General features: G+C 41.8%; 1 protein-coding gene across 1 annotated transcript in view; it reads right to left on the bottom strand.

The window, feature by feature from the left end:
• mis18bp1 (MIS18 binding protein 1) overlaps positions 1–16,245 on the bottom strand; it is a 45,579-nt gene extending 29,334 nt beyond the window's left edge. Inside the window, exons 1-2 of the mRNA XM_061925078.2 lie at positions 15,451–16,245; positions 15,244–15,369 (exon numbers count right to left, since the gene is read on the bottom strand). Of these exons, the coding sequence (XP_061781062.1) occupies positions 15,244–15,369; positions 15,451–16,135 (811 nt within the window). The 5' untranslated portion in view covers positions 16,136–16,245. The remainder of the gene's footprint in view (positions 1–15,243; positions 15,370–15,450) is intronic.
• Positions 16,246–23,028: the final 6,783 nt, after the last annotated feature.

Raw genomic sequence — 23,028 nt, 5'->3', positions numbered from 1 at the left:
GTGTGTAGAACAGATATTACATTGCAGCCAAAACAATAAGTACATACCATTTACCCTACCAATGCAGTGGCTCGCCGCATTTTGATTTCAACAAAACAACAATAAAAACTTTAAGAATTACATTATTGTAGTAAATCACACACTGTTCTAGGGCTGGGCGATATGGCCTTTTTTAATATCTCAATATTTTTAGGCCATGTCACGATACACGATATATATCTGGATATTTTGCCTTAGCCTTGAATGAACACTTGATGCATATACTCTAGGGATGTCCCGATCCGATATTTGGATTGGATCGGCAGCCGATATTTGACAAAAATTGCGTATCGGCAAGGCATGGGAAAATGCCGATCCAGACCCAGTTTAAAAAAAAACTCCGGTCCGTGTTTTCCAACGCACCGATTTAAATAATACATTCCACTTTTCTGCTGCTCCCTAATTTCCGTTCCGCATTTTCCAGCACACCTTCAACACATCCACAGGTCTGTGAATTCTCACGCAGTTGCTTTTAGCTGCTGGCATTACACGACAGGCTCTTCTCACTCTTTTCTGTGTCTCTCTCTCACAGACAGCAAGCGCACCTCCTTACACACGTCACATACTGTCACGTCATACGTCACATACTGTCACGTCATACGTCACATACGTATACGTCCTCCCCGAGCAGAGAGGTAGCAGCATGGCTAACGTTAGCTGTGATGCTAGCGCAGCCGTGTGACCAACGTTCCCTCTCAGGTGCGCGCCTGTGCAATTGCACACTGCTCAAGCGTCCACTGCGCATAGCAATTATATGCCACGCACAAAATCAAATAAAAAAATAAGCGCATAACAATTTGACACACGGACACGACAGAGAAAACAGTTTTCGTCATCATTGTTCAAATATTGTAACGTCTGTCGAGACGCTTATCTCCATTCGGTGCCACACGTCCACACCATCAAAATGCCGAGGCAAAAATTTCCAGATCAACGCCGTATGAAAAAATTAGTGATTTTTTTAGTTGTGATTTCCTTCTCTGCATGAAAGTTTAAAAGTAGCATATATTAATGCAGTATGAAGAAGAATGTTTTAATGTAGACATGCAAGCCTTGAAAGAAAATTTTGAAAATCAAGACAACATTTCCTGCAAATGGGTGCATTTCTACCCTATATTTTAACTTTAGATTTATTCTCATATCAAACTCTTTTGGCTGTCTTTTTGACACTTACATCCGGTGCCCCCCTCCACTCCCTGGATTATAAATAATGTAAATAATTCAATGTGATTATCTTGTGTGATGACTGTATTATGATGACAGTATATATGATAGTATATATCTGTATCATGAATCAATTTAAGTGGACCCCGACTTAAACAAGTTGAAAAACTTATTCGGGTGTTACCATTTAGTGGTCAATTGTACGGAATATGTACTTCACTGTGCAACCTACTAATAAAAGTCTCAATCAATCAATCAAAACACATAGAATCATCATACTGCTGTGATTATATGCATCAAGTGTTCATTCAAGGCTAAGGCAAAATATCGAGATATATATCGTGTATCGCAATATGGCCTTAAAATATCGTAATATTAAATAAAGGCCATATCGCCCAGCCCTAGTTTCAATGATGCCATTTCTGTTTGTCATGTATAATTTTGTCTATTTTGTGTTTATCCTTGAATAAACAGGTCAGTTTCTTGTTACCAAACATTGTGTATTATTCAAACTCCCATAATTCAGCTGGCTAGTTGTTATCAAGAGTACTAAAACCCTTTTCAACATGATTCTGACAACTAAGTAGGCTAAATAACTTTAAACTTTAATACATGCTCGGATAGGCCAGTATCGGTCAGTATCGTATCGGTCAGTATCGGTATCGGATCGGAAATGCAAAAACAATATCGGTATCGGATCGGAAGTGCAAAAACCTGGATCGGGACATCCCTAATATACTCACAGCAGTATAATGATTCTATGTGTCTACATTACAACATTCTTCTTCATACTGCATTAATATATGCTCATTTTTAACTTTCATGCAGAGAGGGAAATCACAACTAAGTCAATTGACCAAAACTGTATTTATTAAACAATTTTTAAGCAGTGGCACAAATATTCATGTAATTTCAAAACAGAAAGTGCAAGATTGTCAGAGACATTTTAAAACAAACTATGAGTGCTCTTTTGTGCATGATGTCACTAAGATGACATATCAAAACAACACTAAATTAAAGTGCACTTTTTGTACAGAACGCCACTACAATAGTTTAAAACAAATAAAGTGCACTTTTGTGCATGATGTCACACAAGATATTTCAATAACTGTCAAATAAAAATGAGCTGCATAATAGGAAATCAAATAGTGTATGTCCTTCGCTATGTGATAGGTTCCTGCAGACGTTATCTCCTTTTCTTATTGACTATTTTTTCATACGGTGCCCTAGTGTGTAAATGTGAGTGTGAAAGTTAGATCCACTATCGACTGGACTTTCACAATATTATGTCAGACCCACTCGACGTCCATTGCATCCGGTCTCCCTTGGGGGGACCGAACGGAAATGTTGACATGCGGAGTAAGCACTCTTCATTCTCTAGCAGGTGACTTTTCAAATGATGCTATATATGAGCAGTAATGCTACTTTTTGTAGCAACACTTTTGCCCCACACTTGACAAATTACGGTTGTCTGTTTGACAAATTCCCACTTCAAGCCAAACCACCGCCAGACGATAGACCCCCTGCTGTTTGTCTTGGGAATTAATTCTTCCTTCATTTGTTACCAGATTCGCAACTTTTTTCTCTCGTATTACCACTCGCACCACAGCTAACGTTACCCATGCCGCTACCTCTCTGCTCCGCGAGGGCGTATACGTATGTGCGCTTGTTTTATGTCTCTGTGAGAAGGAGAGACAACAAAGAGTGAGAAGAGCCTGTCGTGTAATGCCTGCAGCTAAAAGCAACTGCGTGAGAACGTATTCAAATATCACGATATAGTAATTTTCTATATCGCACAGAGACAAACCCGCGATATATCGAGTATATTCGATATATCGCCCAGCCCTACACTGTTCCCTTTCTTTGAATTTGCACAGAAGACATTGATTTTTACAGAACTATAATAATGTGCAGTGTTTCATGCAGCATTTTAGTGAGATGATAATTGTTTATTTTACTCCTGTTTGTTTTATGTTGGGTCGAGGGGGAGGAGTCGCAGCCTCGCTTTAGCTTTCTTGGTGTACTTGCTCGCCCCAGTATAAACTATTTGCTTGCCTAAGAAAATTACTATTGCAGCATCCAGTGTACACATTTACAACAGCATTTCAGGGCATTCAATCGATCGCAACTGGACTGCTTGGTTTGTCTCGGAAGACGTTTCGAGACCTTCTGTGACCAGAATGTTTCTAACTCCTGTTATTTGTTGAAGGCTAAATTGCACCCTCCTAGTTTTTGGAGTATATATATTTTGGATTTTGGCACCAGCCGCTCGACTAGATCTGACCAATCTAAGTCTATGAGCATGAACTGATGAAGCCTATTCGGATGAGCGGCAAAACGTCTTCCAAAACCAAGCAGTCCAGTTGCGATCGTTTGAATAACCTGAGATGGCAATGACCTGGATGAATAAGAACCTTCATAGACATTTAGAACATGCAGCTCAATGTTACACTTAGCAAACTCAACTCGCGGGCCACATTGAAACTGTTCGCCGGCGGGCCACATGTTTCACTCCCCTGCTTTAGATGCATTAAAAATAAGCTCCGTAAATTAAATTTTTTTAATAGATTGGATTTTACAACCTCTCAATTGTTTAAAATGGGTACAGTAGATCTCAAGTTATGTATAAAATGTCAGGCAGCTGAAAGAACTCATTCATTTACTGTAAGTTGTGTCTGTTGTGACAATTGTCTTGTTTGTCCATTCAAAGCCACTGTAGGTCACGTGAGGTCCGTCACCAGACCTGCAAATGTTATCCAAGTTAGCTCATGTGTGTTGAAGTTAAGACGGCTGAGGGGAGCTGTGTATGAAACACGCTCAGCTTCTAACATCGTGTCAGAGTTAAGAACTACACGCCTGAAGTCAGCAAAGAATGGCAAAGTTTGTGACCCCAGGACCATTTCCTTTGCCGTATAGAGCCAACGCTTTTCAAACTTTCAAACCTTACAAGAACTTTTAAGGGCTAACAAGTTTCGGGAAATGACATGAGTGAGACTTTAATGCCATGAACAACATTCCCTCTAAGGTGCGCGCCTGCGCAATTGCGCACTGCTCAAGCGTCCTCTGCGCACAGCAAATATATGCCGCGCACCAAATCAAATCCCATCTGAATTCTAAACAAAATAAACACATAATTTATTCTGTATAATTTTGCAATGCAACTCTGAGTGACAGTGACAACAAGCGGCCCTAACGGTGTTCGTCAACACCGTTCAATTGAACACCGTTCAATTAATGTAACGTCTATCGAGATGCTTCGAGGACAGGAATTATATCGATCACTTTATTGAACAAAACTGTTTATATTCGGCCAAAACCACACCAAAAACATGAGTAAAAAACTTCTCTCTCGAAAAACTACTCATTTTGTGCCGAACAAACCAGGCCAAAAGCAACTTGTCACCTGTCACCAACACGCATACCACTAAGCCACTGGTGCGTTTATGGCCACACAAAAAGTCTGACAACTCAAACACCACACAAAGTTACACTATGACTACTCAGTCATACGTGTGCTTATTCCACTGTCATTTATTATTAATGTTAATATATTTATAATCATGGAATGCTGTTACTAGAGAAAGTTACAGGAATGCACACTTCATCCTATGCTTACATTTCATTGTGCAACATGAGGATGTTTAAGGGCAACTAAATGTGATCTCTAAAAGGGGTACAAATGATTTCCAAAGCAGGACCCCCACCCAGACATATTGTACAATACTAATCCATAGCTTATGAAAAACAAGATTTATTTTATTTTCATTACAAGTGGGCCAAATCACTAATATTACTAAATAATCTCATGAAAATGACTCCTCTCATTTGAGTGTTATAATAAAAGATTGGTTTGAGACAGGTGTGCTGCTGGTATTGCCCCGTGTGATGTTGCTCACATGTGCTCCACTGAATGCTCAGGGAATTTTTGTGTTTGCTCAGACACATGAACAATTAGAGGGAACATTGGCCATGAAGCGTAAACAATTTTTTGGGCCTTTTTTTTAACATCGATTTGGCCAATTTTAACTTTGATTTATACCTTGAGACTTACGTCCTCATCTCCAGTGTCTTTCACTAATTTACAAACCCCGTTTCCATATGAGTTGGGAAATTGTGTTAGATGTAAATATAAACGGAATACAATGATTTGCAAATCATTTTCAACCCATATTCAGTTGAATATGCTACAAAGACAACATATTTGATGTTCAAACTGATAAACATTTTTTTTTTGCAAATAATCATTAACTTTAGAATTTGATGCCAGCAACACGTGACAACGAAGTTGGGAAAGGTGGCAATAAATACTGATAAAGTTGAGGAATGCTTATTACCGTAAATACTTATTTGGAACATCCCACAGGTGAACAGGCAAATTGGGAACAGGTGGGTGCCATGATTGGGTATAAAAGTAGATTCCATGAAATGCTCAGTCATTCACAAACAAGAATGGGGCGAGGGTCACCACTTTGTCAACAAATGCGTGAGCAAATTGTTGAACAGTTTAAGAAAAACCTTTCTCAACCAGCTATTGCAAGGAATTTAGGGATGTCACCATCTACGGTCCGTAATATCATCAAAGGGTTCAGAGAATCTGGAGAAATCACTGCACATAAGCAGCTAAGCCCGTGACCATCGATCCCTCAGGCTGTACTGCATCAACAAGCAACATCAGTGTGTAAAGGATATCACCACATGGGCTCAGGAACACTTCAGAAACCCACTGTCAGTAACTACAGTTGGTCGCTACATCTGTAAGTGCAAGTTAAAACTCTCCTATGCAAGGCGAAAACCATTTATCAACAACACCTAGAAACACCGTCGGCTTTGCTGGGCCTGAGCTCATCTAAGATGGACTGATATAAAGTGGAAAAGTGTTCTGTGGTCTGACGAGTCCACATTCCAAATAGTTTTTGGAAACTGTGGACGTCGTGTCCTCCGGTCCAAAGAGGAAAAGAACCATCCCAATTGTTATAGGCGCAAACTTGAAAAGCCAGCATCTGTGATGGTATGGGGTTGTATTAGTGCCCAAGACATGGGTAACTTACACATCTGTGAAGGCGCCATTAATGCTGAAAGGTCGTACAGGTTTTGGAGCAACATATGTTGCCATCCAAGCAATGTTACCATGGATGCCCCTGCTTATTTCAGCAAGACAATGCCAAGCCACGTGTTACATCAATGTGGCTTCATAGTAAAACAGTGCGGTTACTAGACTGGCCTACCTGTAGTCCAGACCTGTCTCCCATTGAAAATGTGTGGCGCATTATGAAGCCTAAAATACCACAACTGAGACCCCCGGACTGTTGAACAACTTAAGCTGTACATCAAGCAAGAATGGGAAAGAATTCCACCTGAGAAGCTTAAAAAATGTGTCTCCTCAGTTCCCAAACATTTACTGAGTGTTGTTAAAAGGAAAAGCCATGTAACACAGTGGTGAACATGCCCTTTCCCAACTACTTTGGCACGTGTTGCAGCCATGAAATTCTAAGTTAATTATTATTTGCAAAAAAAATCAAGTTTATGAGTTTGAACATCAAATATCTTGTCTTTGTAGTGCATTCAATTGAATATGGGTTGAAACGGATTTGCAAATCATTGTATTCCGTTTATATTTACATCTAACACAATTTCCCAACTCATATGGAAACGGGGTTTGTATTTTTCATAATTTCCCTATATCTATTATATTTTCTACATTGTATTAATTCTAGGTGGGAGAAATAATAGATTTTTAGATGCATTGCAATTCAGACATGGGCGATTGTAAAATTGATTAGTGAACATCAATAATCGATTCATCTATTTATTGTAAAGTATTGCAGACAGTTCTAAATTTGGCTGACTGCACGACACTCACCAATTTTGAGGGCAGTTATGTTTCAGTTTTGCACACATTTCCATTAATTTAGTAAACACAATGGAATTAACTGAACTGTTTCTTTTTACAAATGCACAGTTTTTAAAAGTTGCAAGTGATGAATGCTTATTTAGTGAAACAAAAGTAAATATAAAACTGCATCAATATACACAAATTAAAGATGCACCAATAATACATTTTTAATCAAATCATAGCTCCTGAAATGTAATCGTAATCAAATCGTGTGGTGTCCAAAGATTGTCACCTCTAGTATTAATACATGCTCTGCATTTTCTATTTTACTTAACAAAAATCACACAGTCCTGTGTTTTGTTTCTCTATTAATTTCAATGAGCTATTTAGATATTTGTGTTATAACCTCAGTCTAGTAATGATATCTTCCTTGATGATTTATGGGCACATCATGCAATGTGCTTTTGCAAGACTAGCGGGCGCGCGGCCGCGGTGTTGAGAGCTGCAGAATGAGAGACTGAAGAGGAATTGGCAGAGGCGTGCGGGCCTGTTCAGGGGTTGAAACGCTTGCCTTATGGCAGCACTGTTGGTACTTCTTCGGGTGGGGGTGACCCTAATGCCATATCAAAACACTATCTTCTTAATATTTTCGCGATCGACCGGAAGGGTCCCAATGATCAACTGGTCGATTGCGATTGATGGGTTGGCGACACCTGCTCCACTTGAATATGAAATGTCTCTAAGCTGCAGATATTAGAATTTTTTGTAAGGTAACGCACTAATTAGTTTTCCTAGTAATTACTAAATTCATGAAAGAGTAAATCCTTTGGTAATTCAGGTACCTTTTCAGTAAAGGTTCCGGTTTGCCGTGAGTGACTGCTCGCTGTTGCGAAAAAGCTAAGTATAGTTCTATCTGTGTGCTTTTAATTGTTTTACAGCTTTCTTTACTACTTCCCAAACATACTTAGTACCGGTAGTCTTATTTAACTTGCAAATCACCCGATCTCTGTCTCACCGCCCCTCCCTCAGCTAGCTAGCTGCTAAGCTAACGAAGCTAGTATTTTCAGGGGTGTCACCACCTCCAAAGTTATGATACTCACGTATACTAAAGTAATGTCCGATCATTACTTTATAAAATTCGAAGTTCTGACTCATTGTCAACAAGCTAATAATAATAATAACTGCTTTAGTAGCCGCAACATTAATGCTGTCACAACGATGACTCTTGCTGGCCTACTGCCTTCGGTAATGGCACCATTCCCAAATTATGTGGGCTATATTGATAATCTCACTAACAACTTCAACGACGCCCTGCGCGAAACCATTGGTAGTATAGCACCGCTAAAGCTAAAAAGAGCCTCTAAAAGGCGTACCCCATGGTTTACAGAAGAAACTAGAGCTCTTAAATTATCATGTAGAAAGCTGGAATGCAAATGGCGCGCGACTAAACTTGAGGTTTTCCATCAAGCATGGAGTGATAGTTTAATAATTTATAAACGCATGCTTACTTTAGCTAAAGCTAAATACTACTCAAATCTCATCCGCCTCAACAAAAACGATCCTAAATATTTGTTCAGTACAGTAGCATCGGTAACCCAACAAGGGACTCCTCCCAGTAGCTCCACCCACTCGGCAGATGACTTTATGAATTTCTTTAATAAGAAAATTGAACTCATTAGAAAGGAGATTAAAGACAATGCATCCCAGCTACAACTGGGTTCTATTAACACAGATACGACTGTATATACGACGGATATTGCCCTCCAAAATAGTCTCTCTCTTTTTGATGAAATAACAAAAGAACTGCTACGGCGTGTACCGTATTTTTCTGACTATAAGTCGCAGTTTTTTTCATAGTTTGGCCGGGGGTGCGACTTATACTCAGGAGCGACTTATGTGTGAAATTATTAACACATTACCGTAAAATATCAAATAATATTATTTAGCTCATTCACGTAAAAGACGAGACGTATAAGATTTCATAGGAGTGACAGATTGTTTGGTAAACGTATAGCATGTTCTATATGTTAATAATTATTTGAATGACTCTTACCATAATATGTTACGTTAACATACCAGGCACGTTCTCAGTTGGTTATTTATGCGTCATATAACGTACACTTATTCAGCCTGTTGTTCACTATTCTTTATTTATTTTAAATTGCATTTCAAATGTCTATTCTTGGTGTTGGGTTTTATCAAATAAATTTCCCCAAAAAATATGAGTTATATATGTTTTTTTCCTTCTTTATCATGCATTTTCGGCCGGTGTGACTTATACTCCGGAGCGACATATATTCCAAAAAATACGGTAAATGGAATAAAATAAACAACATGTTTACTTGACCCACTTCCTGGGAAACTTATCAAGGAGCTTTTTTGTAATATTAAGTCCATCAGTGCTAAATATTATAAACTTATCACTTTCCTTTGGCACTGTTCCCCTAGCATTCAAAAAGCGGTTATTCATCCTCTGCTCAAAAGACCTACCGGTAACCTCGATCCTGACCTCATGGTAAACTACCAGCCGGTGTCCCACCTTCCCTTTATTTAAAAAATCTTCGAAAAAATTGTTGCACAGTAGCTAAATGAACACTTAGCGTCTAACAATCTCTGTGAACCCTTTCAATCCGGTTTCAGGGCAGATCACTCTACGGAGACAGCCCTCGCAAAAATGACTAATGATCTATTGCTAACGATGGATGCTGATGCGTCATCTATGTTGCTGCTTCTTGATCTTAGCGCTGCTTTCGATACCGTCGATCATAATATTTTATTAGAGCGTATCAAAACACGTATTGGTATGTCAGACTTAGCCTTGTCTTGGTTTAACTCCTATCTTACTGACAGGATGCAGTGCGTCTCCCACTCTTCAGTATCTACATGCTGCCGCTAGTTGACATCATACGCAAATACGGTGTTAGCTTTCACTGTTATGCTGATGACACCCAACTCTACAAGCCCCTAAAGCTGACCAACACGCCGGATTGTAGTCAGCTGGAGGCGTGTCTTAATGAAATTAAACAATGGATGTCCGCTAAATTTTTGCAAATCAACGCTAAGAAAACGGAAATGCTGATTATCGGTTCTGCTAGACACCGACACCTATTTAATAATACCACCTTAACATTTGACAACCAAACAATTACACAAGGCGACTCGGTAAAGAATCTGGGTATTATCTTCGACCCAACTCTCTCGTTTGAGTCACACATCAAGTGTTACTTAAACAGCTTTTTTTCATCTCCGTAATATCGCTAAAATTTGTTCCATTTTGTCCACTAGCGACGCTGAGATCATTATTCATGCGTTCGTTACGTCTCGTCACGATTACTGTAACGTATTATTTTCGTGTCTCCCTATGTCTAGCATTAAAAGATTACAGTTGGCACAAAATGCGGCTGCTAGACTTTTGACAAGAACAAGAAAGTTTGATCATATTACGCCTATACTGGCTCACCTGCACTGGCTTCCTGTGCACTTAAGATGTGACTTTAAGGTTTTACTACTTACGTATAAAATACTACACGGTCTAGCTCCATCCTATCTTGCCGATTGTATTGTACCCTATGTCCCGGCAAGAAATCTGCGTTCAAAGAACTCCGGCTTATTAGTGATTCTCAGAGCCCCAAAAAAGTCTGCGGGCTATAGAGCGTTTTCTATTCGGGCTCCAGTACTCTGGAATGCTCTCCCGGTAACAGTTAGAGATGCTACCTCAGTAAAAGCATTTAAGTCCCATCTTAAAACTCATTTGTATACTCTAGCCTTTAAATAGACACCCCTTTTAGACCAGTTGATCTGCCGTTTCTTTTCTGCTCTGCCCCCCTCTCCTTTGTGGAGGAGGGGGCACAGGTTCGGTGGCCACGGATGAAGCGCTGGCTGTCAAAAGTCGAGACCCAGGGTGGACCACTCATCTGTGCATCGGTTGGGGACGTCTCTGCGCTGCTGACCTGTCTCCGCTCGGGATGATCTCCTGCTGGCTCCACTATGGACTGGACTCTCACTATTATGTTAGATCCATTATGGACTGGACTCTCACAATATTATGCTAGATCCACTCGACGTCCATTGCACCGGTCATCCGGGAGGTGGGGGGGGAGGATGTCCCCATATCTGCGGTTTTCTCCAAGATTTCTCATTGTCCCATTGGGTTGAGTTTTTCCTTGCCCTGATGTGGGATCTGACAAGCCACAAGCCATGTCGTTGTGGCTTGTGCAGCCCTTTGAGACACTCATGATTTAGGGCTATATAAGTAAACATTGATTGATTGATTGATAAAGTAAGAAATAACTAATATTAGTTACTATTTAAAACTAATTTTTTCACCACCAAGTTGTGTGAATGAAAGAAAAAGCCTGTGTTTATACACTTGACTTGACTCAAACTAAAATTAATCATACAATGTATAATACATTTTTTTAGAGAGGTATTTTATTCAAGACAGACGTTTTAACTTAATTAATATTAATGTTGAAGATTATTATATAGTTGCATGCAATGTGCAAAGTACATTTTTTGTTTACAAAAGTATTTTGTTCAAGACAAAAGTATTGCTTCCTTGAGGAAGCTCTTAATTTAGTTCTTTAAAACTTATTCCACAAAATGTATATCTGGTCTAAAGCTCGGTTGGTAGAGTGGCCGTGCCATCAATTTGAGGGTTGCAGGTTCGATCCCCGCTTCCGCCATCCTAGTGCCTAGTGCCACCCACACTGGTTTAAATGTAACTTAGATATTGGGTTTTCACTATGTAAAGCGCTTTGAGTCACTAGAGAAAAGCGCTATATAAATATAATTCACACTTCACACTTCACAAATTAGAATTTTCCTAAGAGTAAGATGCAGTGTCATTTCAAACTACTAGCTTTTGATCAAATAAAATGAAATGCTTGTTGTGAGTTATCGCTGTCATTTGTATTCAATGGCTTCTTTAAAAAGTAGGGAAAAATCAGAAAATAATCATACATCAAATTTTTTGTGAAAAAATCTAAGATCTTATTTTTAGGCCATATCATCCAGGCCTACATGATTATTCATTAATTGGAAAACATGAGTATTTATTGCACCACCAAAACTAGTGATGTGTGACGTCAGCTAGTCCACTCAGTAGTCTGAGTTTGAGATATTTTCATTAGCTTAGCAGTCTAGCAGCAGCAGTTTGTCAGCTCTGCCAGTAGCTGTTTTGAATCTTTCACTGGTTTGTGTTACATCTGCCTAATAAATAGATTATATGTGATTTCATGGCTGTATGTTCTTGTCGTCAACAAATGCGATATTATTTGAATGGCAAGTTTGTCACTTCTATCATTCATTTGTTGTTCAATATCCCCGCAGACCCTTGCAGTTACGAGCCCGCAGTGCAGTTTGTGTCAAGTTGTGGTGAAAAAACATTTTCTTTTACTGACCAGTTCTTTCAACTGAGATCTAGTTTCATCCATGTTGGATCGAGTGTGTGAGCTTGGAGGAGAAGCCCCACTCCCCTCTGTGCATGGCGCAGATGGGGTGGGGTGGGTTTGGTTATGGTTTACACTTATTTCAAACATGCTACACAGCTAGGCAAACAATTTACTGTAGTTATTTCAAATTTGATGGGATTTATTTTAGGAGCAGAAGGCGATAAAAGGATTGAAATCCCTTTTCGCTTTTTAAGTCGCACAGTCTATTGTCTTTTATGCGCATTTGCGAGTAAATTTGTCGTACCGTACAGCACTGATGTGTTTATACCAATAAGCATGTAAGATGAGGGGTGCTAATGCACAATTATATTTATCATTGAACCACGGAAAACTGGAAATGCCAAAGCACAAGACAACACCACAATCATTCCTATTACGAAGGACTGTGAGGACAGCATTCTAGATGCCTTTGAGGTGGTGCCAAATGTTCTTGTCAACCATGACTATGCCAACTAGACACCACCTCAGAACTGTCTCTTACTAGACAACATTGACAACAAAATTCTCACTTGGCTAACGTATGGCACGTGTAGATTTGTCTTAGTTACAGAAGCTCTACCGACTGACTACACACAGTCATGCCATTTATTAAAATTAAGAAATAATGGCAAACTTGTTATGCCTTATGTAGGGGTACAGAACGTACTGATATCGTCAGAGATGGGTATTCAGTCTTTCATGAATATTCACACAGTCAATGTGTGCAAGTTGCAGCATGTTTTATAATATGTGACTAAAATGATTGTTGGGAAGGACGTATTTCACATGGGTTACCATGTAGGTGAGACACAGTATGGCATTGACAACCATCTTTTTGTGTTGGTTGAGATGTTAGTCTCGACCTATTTTCATATTGCTAAGACATACAACATAAGAAAAACGGGCATGTCAGTGAGACAAACTGTCTAAACTAGTTTTATTTAAGGGTCAGTAAAGAGACAGTAAACAAATGTTTGTCAATCTGTGTCGGTTTTTATTATTATTTTGTTATATATATATATATATATATATATATATATATATATATATATATATATATATATATATATATATAAGTAGTTTGCTTATAAATTCTAAATGTGGCCAAGTGTTAAAGACATGTACATTGTAGTATATTTAGATATTTGCAATAATGTCAATGTGATTCAATGTGAAAGGATTCAATATATGCACAACTTAAATTTGCCATGTTAAAATAAGTGTCTTTCGAATAATTATACACAGATCTTGGTCTTTATAACATTTAATTGCCAATCAGCATCCTAGACAGTATGGTGTGCATCCACATCCATGATTTGTTTTTTTACCTGCAACTGTCAACTGACTAGTTAAGTTCCAAAATGTCACTCTAAAGTACACTTACAGTATGAAAAAACCCCTCACAAAGCAGCTGCAGTATATTTGATAATAGTGTTCATGTGAAGTGTAACGACAATATGTAAAATACTACCTGAAATAAATGAAATACAGCTGATAAACCACGTCAGCCTATTGTCAAGGCTGACTGAAGTCTGGAGCAATATGGCGGCCTGTTGGGCACGCCTGCTGGCGAGTGTAAGCTGCTACGAGGTTGTGACCGCATCCTCCATCCAGACGTCCGACATCTTGTCTCTACTTTAAATGCTCGCGTATCACAGATGTACTGCCATACAATTGTCCGCTTTGCAAAATGAGCAAGGTATTCATGTCTTTAACAAGAATAGGAGGAAATGTTCTCACACTTTACTAGCGATCTTTTTGTGAGTGGCGGCAAGGATTCGCTTCCGCCAGGAAAAACACGAGTGATGACATCATCATATTGTCGACAAATATAATTGTTGGCGATTTCATTGTCGACAAATCGTTGCACCCCTAAATAATAGCAACAGCAATAAATTCAAATAAAAATAGCAATATAAAAAACAATAAAATTCTGTTTTTCCATTTAGTTTTTTACCTTTTACACTTATTTTACCACAGCAGAGTGTGCCCCTGTTGTGTCAAATAAAATTAAATAAAAAGTTTGTTAATTAAGTGCAAAAATCCTCACAGGCATACAATACACCTTTGGACAATTTTGACCAGTATTTTAGGCCAGAGTGCAGCTGAAATAGGCTCCAGCCCCCCCCCGCGACACCGAGACGGACAAGAAGTAGAAAATGGATGGTTAGATTTTAGGTCAAAGCATAATAATTTTGTAAATTATAAATGAGTGCTTTAAGCATAGTACGCTTGTGCAAGCTACTTTTTTAGAAAACTTAATTTTTTGGGCCCAGTCTGACCGGATGTGGCGCACCGCGCTGTTATTGTAAAGGGGGAAAGTGTGCTCTGCTCTTGTTCTCAGCTTGAGATGTGGCAACTGCTTGAGGCTGCTAAACAAAAAAGAAATCGTCTCTCAAGTTGCAACTGCTGTCCAGTCTGTACATTGATGTCGTTCACAACAACACAAGCAGATGAGATGTGTTGTGGGTGTATGAATTGTTCTTGCTAATTTTAGCTTCGTAGGCTGCCCCGCATTGTTTTATTTAGAACAGGGAAAAATAAGTGTTTTGGGGATCAGTTATTTTCCCAAACATTTTTAACCTTTTCCTCATAATGACACCATTTCACTCACATTATTGCTAATTCTCTTGCACTGCTTATCAATAATATATAAATAATTTATTTATGATCGTAATAAGACATAATTTTAATCAAAATTTGATTTATTATTCAGCCCTAGCAAGAGTATGCCATATTAGGTTGTTTTTTTTTAGCTTTTACATCCCTATTTACCTCCATCATTCAGGGGTTCCCTGCATGTGTCACGGTATTTCCCTTTCAGTTTTCTGTTCTCTCTCTCCTTGATGTAGGCAAAGATCTTGGCAGGGGACATGAGGTTATCCGTGAACACGGCGCCTCCTGCTCAAAGAAAAAACAATATCATGATTACAATTGAGCAGATAAAGAAGTAATATTGAAGTAGTTATTGATGTGCCTCACTTTTCATCCTTGGGGATATTGGGTGGGGATGCAGATGTTTACGTGTGTTTTGGCTTGCAGCGAATAGATACATTTCTTCACTCTCTGGGTCCTCCATGTTGGTGTTGTCATTCATCTCTGGCAGCAGATGTTTGTTTGTCTTAAATTTCTTCTTCATGGGGGAAAAATGGGTGTCTGAAAGCATGGCGGTGCCAACGGGAGCAAATTCTTCTTTAAACGCTCTCTTCACTGGAGTCTTGGTGGTCTCAAGGTTTCTAGAACATGGGACTGGTTCTGCGTAAATGTCACGGCTAAACATTGCAGTGGACTCCATGGGATGTTTGTTGTGTTGGGATCTGAATCCATTTCCGGTGTCTGTAACATGCAAGTTGTCCACTGCCCGTCTGTTCGAGTAGCGTTTATCTGGACTCTTTAAAGGCGAAAGAGTCAGCGCTTTCACTTGACCATACCTGGTAGTGTCGTTGAGAACATTTCCTTTCGAAACACTATCAGAATCAGTGATGCTCAGTGTTGGACTCAGCTCCTCTCCGTATTCCTCTTCAAACGTCTGCTCTTCATCGAATAAGGCTCCCTCGTTGGCGTGCATCACTTTTGTACTTGCTTTAGCTTTCAGCTTGGCGAACAATTTAGCTGGAGAATTAAACTCACTGCTTGGACGTCGCCAAACATAATAAGGCACCGCCATGAGTTTTCGAACGTGAAGTTTTTTGGAAAAACACAGGCCCACACCCACTCTGTGCTTCGCGAACAGAGCACACGACTGCTATGCTAACCGCGCTCTGTTCAAAATCTTGGAAAGGCGCGGAGTAACTTTCAAATGATGACATCACTTCCTGTTGCAGCATGCTTTTTTTTAATTTTTCTAAATGGGCCTGAAAATGCTATTTTATTTTATTTGTATGCACAGTATTATCTATTTGGGGTATTTGAGGTGGATTTTGATGCATGACAGCGTTGTTTTGTTGTTGTTATTGCTGCTTAGATTTAGGGCAGGGCCGACATCCGGGCAACTGAGCTACATACGGGTTCTTCGAGCCATAGCAACCTGACTGGCGTTTAGAGATGCGCGGTTTGCGGACACAACCGCGGAGTCCGCGGATTATCCGCGGATCGGGCGGATGAAATAAAAAAAAAAAAGATTTTATCCGCTCGCGGGTCGGGTCGGGCGGATTAATTAGATATTTTTTTTATTTTTTTTTTGCGGGTGGCAGTTAAACCAATTGGGAAATATATATACATAGTTAAATGTTGTTACCCACATACGAAAAACGAGCAGGCACCTGCAGCATATGCCACAACAGAAGAAAAAAAAAAAAAGAGATGGACACTTTTACAGAGCGGAGAAGGCCCCCGACGCCTCGCCGGGGTCCGGGACCGAGGCCCCTTCCCCCGAGAGGGCCCCACCGGGAGCCGTAGCTGAGGCGATCCGCGAGAAGGGCCTGACGCACGTCCAGGGTCATTACCGCGCCCACCGCACCGACACCCCGCCTCGTCCGCTTTCGACGCGGCCGGCGTCACGCGCAGCAGGTAAGCAGCTTACCTGCCCGCCACCCCCGTGGCCGGGGGCTCGTAACATGGGTCACTCCGCGCGCTCCGCCCGCGCAGCTTACCTGCTTGCCACCCCTGTTGCCGGGGGCGCGTAAAAGGGGTCACTCCGCGCTCAGTGCGCTCACGAAAGGGGTGGGGCTCACGTGGTTGATATAGAGAGCAGGACAGTGGCCATGGAATTTCATTTAAGGTTTGTGATAAACCATCAAACTCATTCGTTAAAAGGACTCTATAGTAATATAAAGCGAATTTTTCTGGACATTATCATGCAAGAAAAGTTTATTTTTGGGATCGCGATCACCGCGTAATGATTTTTAAAGGTTGCATTACATTATTAACTGTCCCATGTGATCAGCCAGTGCAATTGGAAGTCCATGCTCAATTATTGCCTCCGTAAATAAAACTTCGGCATTTATCACATCCAAAGAATCTGTTTGGGCGACGAAAAACGTTGAAAGTTTTCCACTTGTATCGCTAGCAACGGCATTAGACTTGTGTTTTTTTGTCCCAACGTGGTCTTTTACATCGCTAATTCCTCCGTGTCCGATCGAAAAATCTTGTCTGCACAAGGTGCAATTCGCGTAGTTTTCACCCTTTTTTTTTTTTTATTATTAATATTAGATATATAACAACGGGCGGATGGCGGGCGGATGCAGTTCTGATCAAACGTTACATCGGGTGGATGGCGGATGGTTGACGACTTTCTGACGCGGTTGCGGATGAGATAAATTGCCTATCCGCGCATCTCTACTGGCGTTGAAAACAAAACTCTTTAACCTGTCGACCTGCGCTGATTAAACCCGTCATTCTGCCTCCAAAATGCCAAAAAACTGTGTTGTTTTTGGTTGTGCAAACCACAACTGGAAACAGGGAAAACAAAGGTCGTATTTTGTTCTGCCAAAGCGTGCTAAAAGCCCACAGAGACGAGACAAATGGCTCGCAGCTTTACACCGGGAAAACGAGGACGGTTCTCACTGGAGTCCCCCAAAATCCCGGGTCGTGTGTTCGGATCACTTCGTTTCTGGTAAATATAAGGAACAAAAATCCACCTTCTTAACCACAACTTGGCTATACCGTCCATGCTAATGTTGAACCCGTTGAAGTTTTACTGAATAACGCTCGACAGCTGAAGTTGTTGTTGTTGCACAACAATAACAAACGGTATAAAGGCTATTTCCAGTAATTCAGCAAATAATAAATCATAATACTGAACTGAATTTGAATGAGCTCTCTACAGATATAATAAATATACAGATACTGGTAGCCACCGTGTCATCCTTATTATCATTTATCAACATACCTTGGGTGATTTAACAATTTTTATGTGATTTATTCGTTATATAACAACCGAAGCTAACAACCGACCTGGTGCGCTTGTGAGGTAGACATAAAGATTTCCAAATTCCATGTCCGGCCGTAGGATTATCAGTCCACGCATCTGCTGGAAGGCGGTAAGGGCAGTCGTTTAATCCAACTACAGAACATTTTAACTCGTATCTTAACCTAGCCTCACTGGAAAAACTATTTACATAATCATACGCCATTTAGAACAGTTTAAAATGCCGTGAAACCTCGTTAAATGCCTTTTCTGTCAATGCTGTGTTCGCTGTGAGCTGGTTTGTTTTCAACGAATTCAATATGGCGACCGCGTTGCTAGGGGATTGGCAGGCGGAAGTGACTAAGTGATTAAAAAAAGAAGTATAGAATCTCAATTTGACAAAATTATTCCATCTCTGTATAATATTTATAAATGTCTGAAGGGGAACTGCACATTTTTGAAATTTTGCCCAAGTTCACAATCCTTATGAGAGACAAGAACACATATTGGGGGTTCTTTGCATTGTGATTTGTAAAAATCGGCTCGTTCTAGGTGGCTAGTAATGCAGCTAATGGGCACACTCTAAAATGCATCCAAAAAAAAGCCAACAACACTTTATTTAAGTTCCGTAATCTGCAAAATTACCAAGTTGTAGCAAAATTGTTATCGTAAGAGCGAACACTGAGGAACTATTTTTCTAGCATAATAACACATTCCCATAACAATACCAGCACTTCATTTAAGGATTTAAAGGACTCCATGGACATCACAGGACTCCAAGAACATCACAGGACTTTAAAGGCCCTCTCCATCCGAGAGGAGAATGTACGCCGGCAGTTCTTGAAGCTGAATACGTGGAAGGCCCCCGGGCCGGATGGTGTCTCCCCCTACACCCTCAGACACTGCGCGGATCAGCTGGCTCCTGTCTTCACTGACATTTTTAACACCTCTCTGGAGCTATGCCGCGTGCCGTCCTGCTTTAAGACCTCCACCATTGTCCCTGTCCCCAAGAAAGCATGGATCACAGGACTTAATGACTACAGGCCGGTTGCGCTGACGTCTGTGGTCATGAAGTCCTTTGAGCGCTTGGTCCTGCCACACCTCAAGGACATCACCGCCCCCCCTCTTGGACTCACTGCAGTTCGCCTACAGAGCCAACAGGTCTGTGGATGATGCAGTGAACCTGGCCCTCCACTTCATCCTGGAGCATCTAAACTCACCAGGAACCTACGGTAGGATCCTGTTTGTGGACTTCAGCTCTGCCTTCAACACCATCCTCCCTGGACTGCTACGAGACAAGCTCTACCAGCTCAGCGTGCCCGACTCCCTCTGCAGTTGGATCATTGACTTCCTGACAGACCGAAGACAGCACTTGCGGCTGGGGAAGATTGTCTCGGACAGTAGAACCACAAACACTGGTACTCCTCAGGGCTGTGTACTTTCCCCCTGGCTCTTCTCCCTGTATACAAACTGCTGCACGTCCAGTCACCAGTCCGTAAAGCTGCTCAAGTTTGCGGATGACACTACCCTCATCGGGCTCATCTCGGATGTCGATGAGTCCGCCTACAGGAGAGAGGTGGACCGGCTGGCATCCTGGTGCAGCCTCAACAACCTGGAGCTGAACGCCCAGTAAACAGTGGAGATGATCATGGACTTCAGGAAAGTCACAGCCTCATTATCCCCCCTCACCCTGATTGACTCTCCCACCCCCGTCTCCATTGTGGACTCCTTCCGTTTATTGGGCACCACCATCACCCAGGACCTCAAATGGGAGCCAACCATCAGCTCCCTCATCAAGAAGGCCCAGCAGAGAATGTACTTCCTGCGGCAGCTGAGGAAACTTAAGGTGCTGACCGAGATGCTGGTGCAGTTTTACTCAGCCATCATCGAGTCCATCCTCACCTCCTCTATCACCGTGTGGTTCCCCGGCGCCACAGTCCAGGATAAGCATCGACAGCAGCGCATCGTACGTACTGCTGAGAAGGTGATTGGCTGTAAGCTCCCATCCCTCCAGGACCTGTTCTCCTCCAGGACCAGGAGGCGCGTGGGTCGGATCACAGCTGACTCTTCTCACCCTGGACACAAACTATTCTCCCCTCTCCCCTCAGGCAGGAGACTACGGTCCATCCAGACCCACACCTCCCGCCACCTGAACAGTTTTTTCCCCTCGGCCATCAGGCACATGAACAATAACAAGATCTGATAGCTCAGTTACATGTGTTTTTATGTTGCACGATTGCACCAAGAAAAATTCCTAGTTTGTGAACCCGTTCTCAAACAATGGCAATAAAAATTATTCTGATTCTGATTCTTGTGACAGCATGCTACGGCAATACAATAGAATATAATAGAATAGAATGGACTTTATTGTCATAATATTTGCATATAACGAGATTAAGGACTCCAACCTAAGGTGCGGTAGTGGGAACAAATATGGGGTAAAAATAAATTACACAAGAGGTAATAAAAAAAAAACTAACAATTGAAATAAACAGACTACTATCCAATAAAAATAATAAGCAATCCTGTACAATATACAAAACACTATAGAAATACAAAATACTGTACAATATACAGAATAAGACAAGAGTACCGGAGTAATAAATAACAATCGGTGTCCGATGTATTGCACTCGAAGGGTAATATCGCACAGTAGGGTATTAGGGTAGGATATTGTATAGGGGTGAATTATTATTATAAGTTAGAGTTCAAGATGGTGACAGCTCTGGGAAAGAAGCTGTCTCTGAGCCTGTTTGTTCTGGCTCAGATGCACCTGTAGCGCCTGCCCGATGGTAGCAGGTCGAACAGGTGGAAGCCAGGGTGTGTGCTGTCCTTAGTGATGCTTTTTGCTCTGCTGAGGCAACGGGAGTTGTGTAAATTCTTCAGGGAGGGGAGGGGGCTGCCGATGATTTTTTGTGCAAACTTTATGACCCTCTGAATCGCCTGTTTTGTTTGTCTGCTTCAGTGGAGCTGGCGTACCACACTGTTATGCAGTACGTTAGCAGGCTCTCGACAGCCGAGCGATAGAAGGTCACCATCAGCAGCCTCTCCAGTCTGTTCTTCCTCAGCACCCTCAGGAAGTGGAGTCTCCGCTGGACCTTCCGGGTGACTGCAGTTGTATTTGGTACAGGAGAGGTCAGCAGATATGAGGGTGCCGAGGAACTTGAAGGAGCTGACTCTCTCTACCTCCTCGCCGTTGATGTAGAGGGGGACGGGGTCTGCAGTGTTTTTCCTAAAGTCAAAGATGAGTTCCTTGGTTTTTGTGGTGTTCAGTGCCAGATTATTCACTGAACACCACGCTGATAGCTTCAGGACCTCATCTCTGTATGCAGACTCATCTCCCCCTGTAATGGGACCCACCACCGTTGTGTCATCGGCAAATTTGATTATGGTGTTCTCCGGGTGGGCTGGAGTACAGTCATGGGTGTAGAGGGAATACAGCAAAGGGCTGAGCCGATGCTGAGTGTGCGGGAGGAGGAGAGATGGGGGCCGAGTTTCACTGTCTGAGGTCGGTTGGTCAGGAAGTCCTTAATCCAAAGACAGGTGGGTGTGGGGAGGCCTAAATCCAGCAGTTTGGTGACCAGGATGTCTGGACTGATGGTATTGAAGGCGGAGCTATAGTTGATGAAAAGCATCCTGACATAGCTCCCTCGGTGTTCCAGGTGGCTCAGTGCAGAGTGGAGAGCCATGGTTATGGCGTTGTCCGTGGATCTGTTCGCCCAGTAGGCAAACTGCTGTGGGTCTAGGGTGGGGGGGAGGCAGGCTTGGATGTGGTGTAGGACTAGCCTCTCGAAGCACTTCATGATGACAGGTGTGAGTACTACTAGGCGATAGTCGTTGAGGTTGCTTGTGGCAGCTTTCTTGGGTACCGGGATAATTGTGGCGGATTTAAGGCAAGGTGGGATGAGTGTCTGTGCCAAGGAGAGGTTGAAGAGGACGGTGATAATGTAGGATAGCTGGTCAGCACATGCTTTGAGCACCTTCTCGGGTACACCGTCTGGACCAGCCGCCTTCCTGGGGTTCACTGCCTTGAGCACCCGCCTGATCTCATGCTCCTCAAGAGTGAGTGTGGGAGTGCTAAGGGCTTAAGGGGTAGGGAGGGCTGGGGGTGGTGTGGCTGTGACTGTTTGTGATGTCTCAAAGCAAACAAAGAAGCAGTTCAGCTCCTCTGCCAGCGATACATCCCAGTCCCCGGTTGCTGCGTCACAGCCTTTGTAATTGGTGATGTGCTGTATGCCCTGCCACATCTGCCGTGGGTTGTTGCTTGAGCGGTGGTCTTCGATCCTCTCATTGTAGTCCATCTTGGCTTCCTTGAGTCCTCTCTTCAGGTCAGCACGCGCAGTACTTTATAGAGCACTGTCACCTGACCTGAAGGCGGTGTCGCGGGCCTTGAGGAGCATGCTGACTTGGCTTGTCATCCAGGGTTCCTGGTTTGGGTAAACCCGGATGCTTTTTTCCAGTGACATTGCCGATACAGTACTTTATGTAGGATAGTGAAAGCTAGCTTCTGCGTGAGCAGCTGAATAGCTTTTGAAATTGTAATGCACAACCCAATGTGATAGGACACTCATTTTTACTGACTGAAAAACATGAACAATCATATTACAGTATCTGTAAAGTATTAGCCCACATTTCATATTTTGTTTGTACATAGCCAGCTTGACAATGTATGTAGTTGTACAAGCATCAATCAATCAAAGTTTACTTATAGC

This window comes from Nerophis lumbriciformis, linkage group LG29 (genome assembly GCF_033978685.3).
Source record: "Nerophis lumbriciformis linkage group LG29, RoL_Nlum_v2.1, whole genome shotgun sequence".
Taxonomy (NCBI): domain Eukaryota; kingdom Metazoa; phylum Chordata; class Actinopteri; order Syngnathiformes; family Syngnathidae; genus Nerophis; species Nerophis lumbriciformis.
This window is presented reverse-complemented; position numbering and strand designations above follow the sequence as displayed.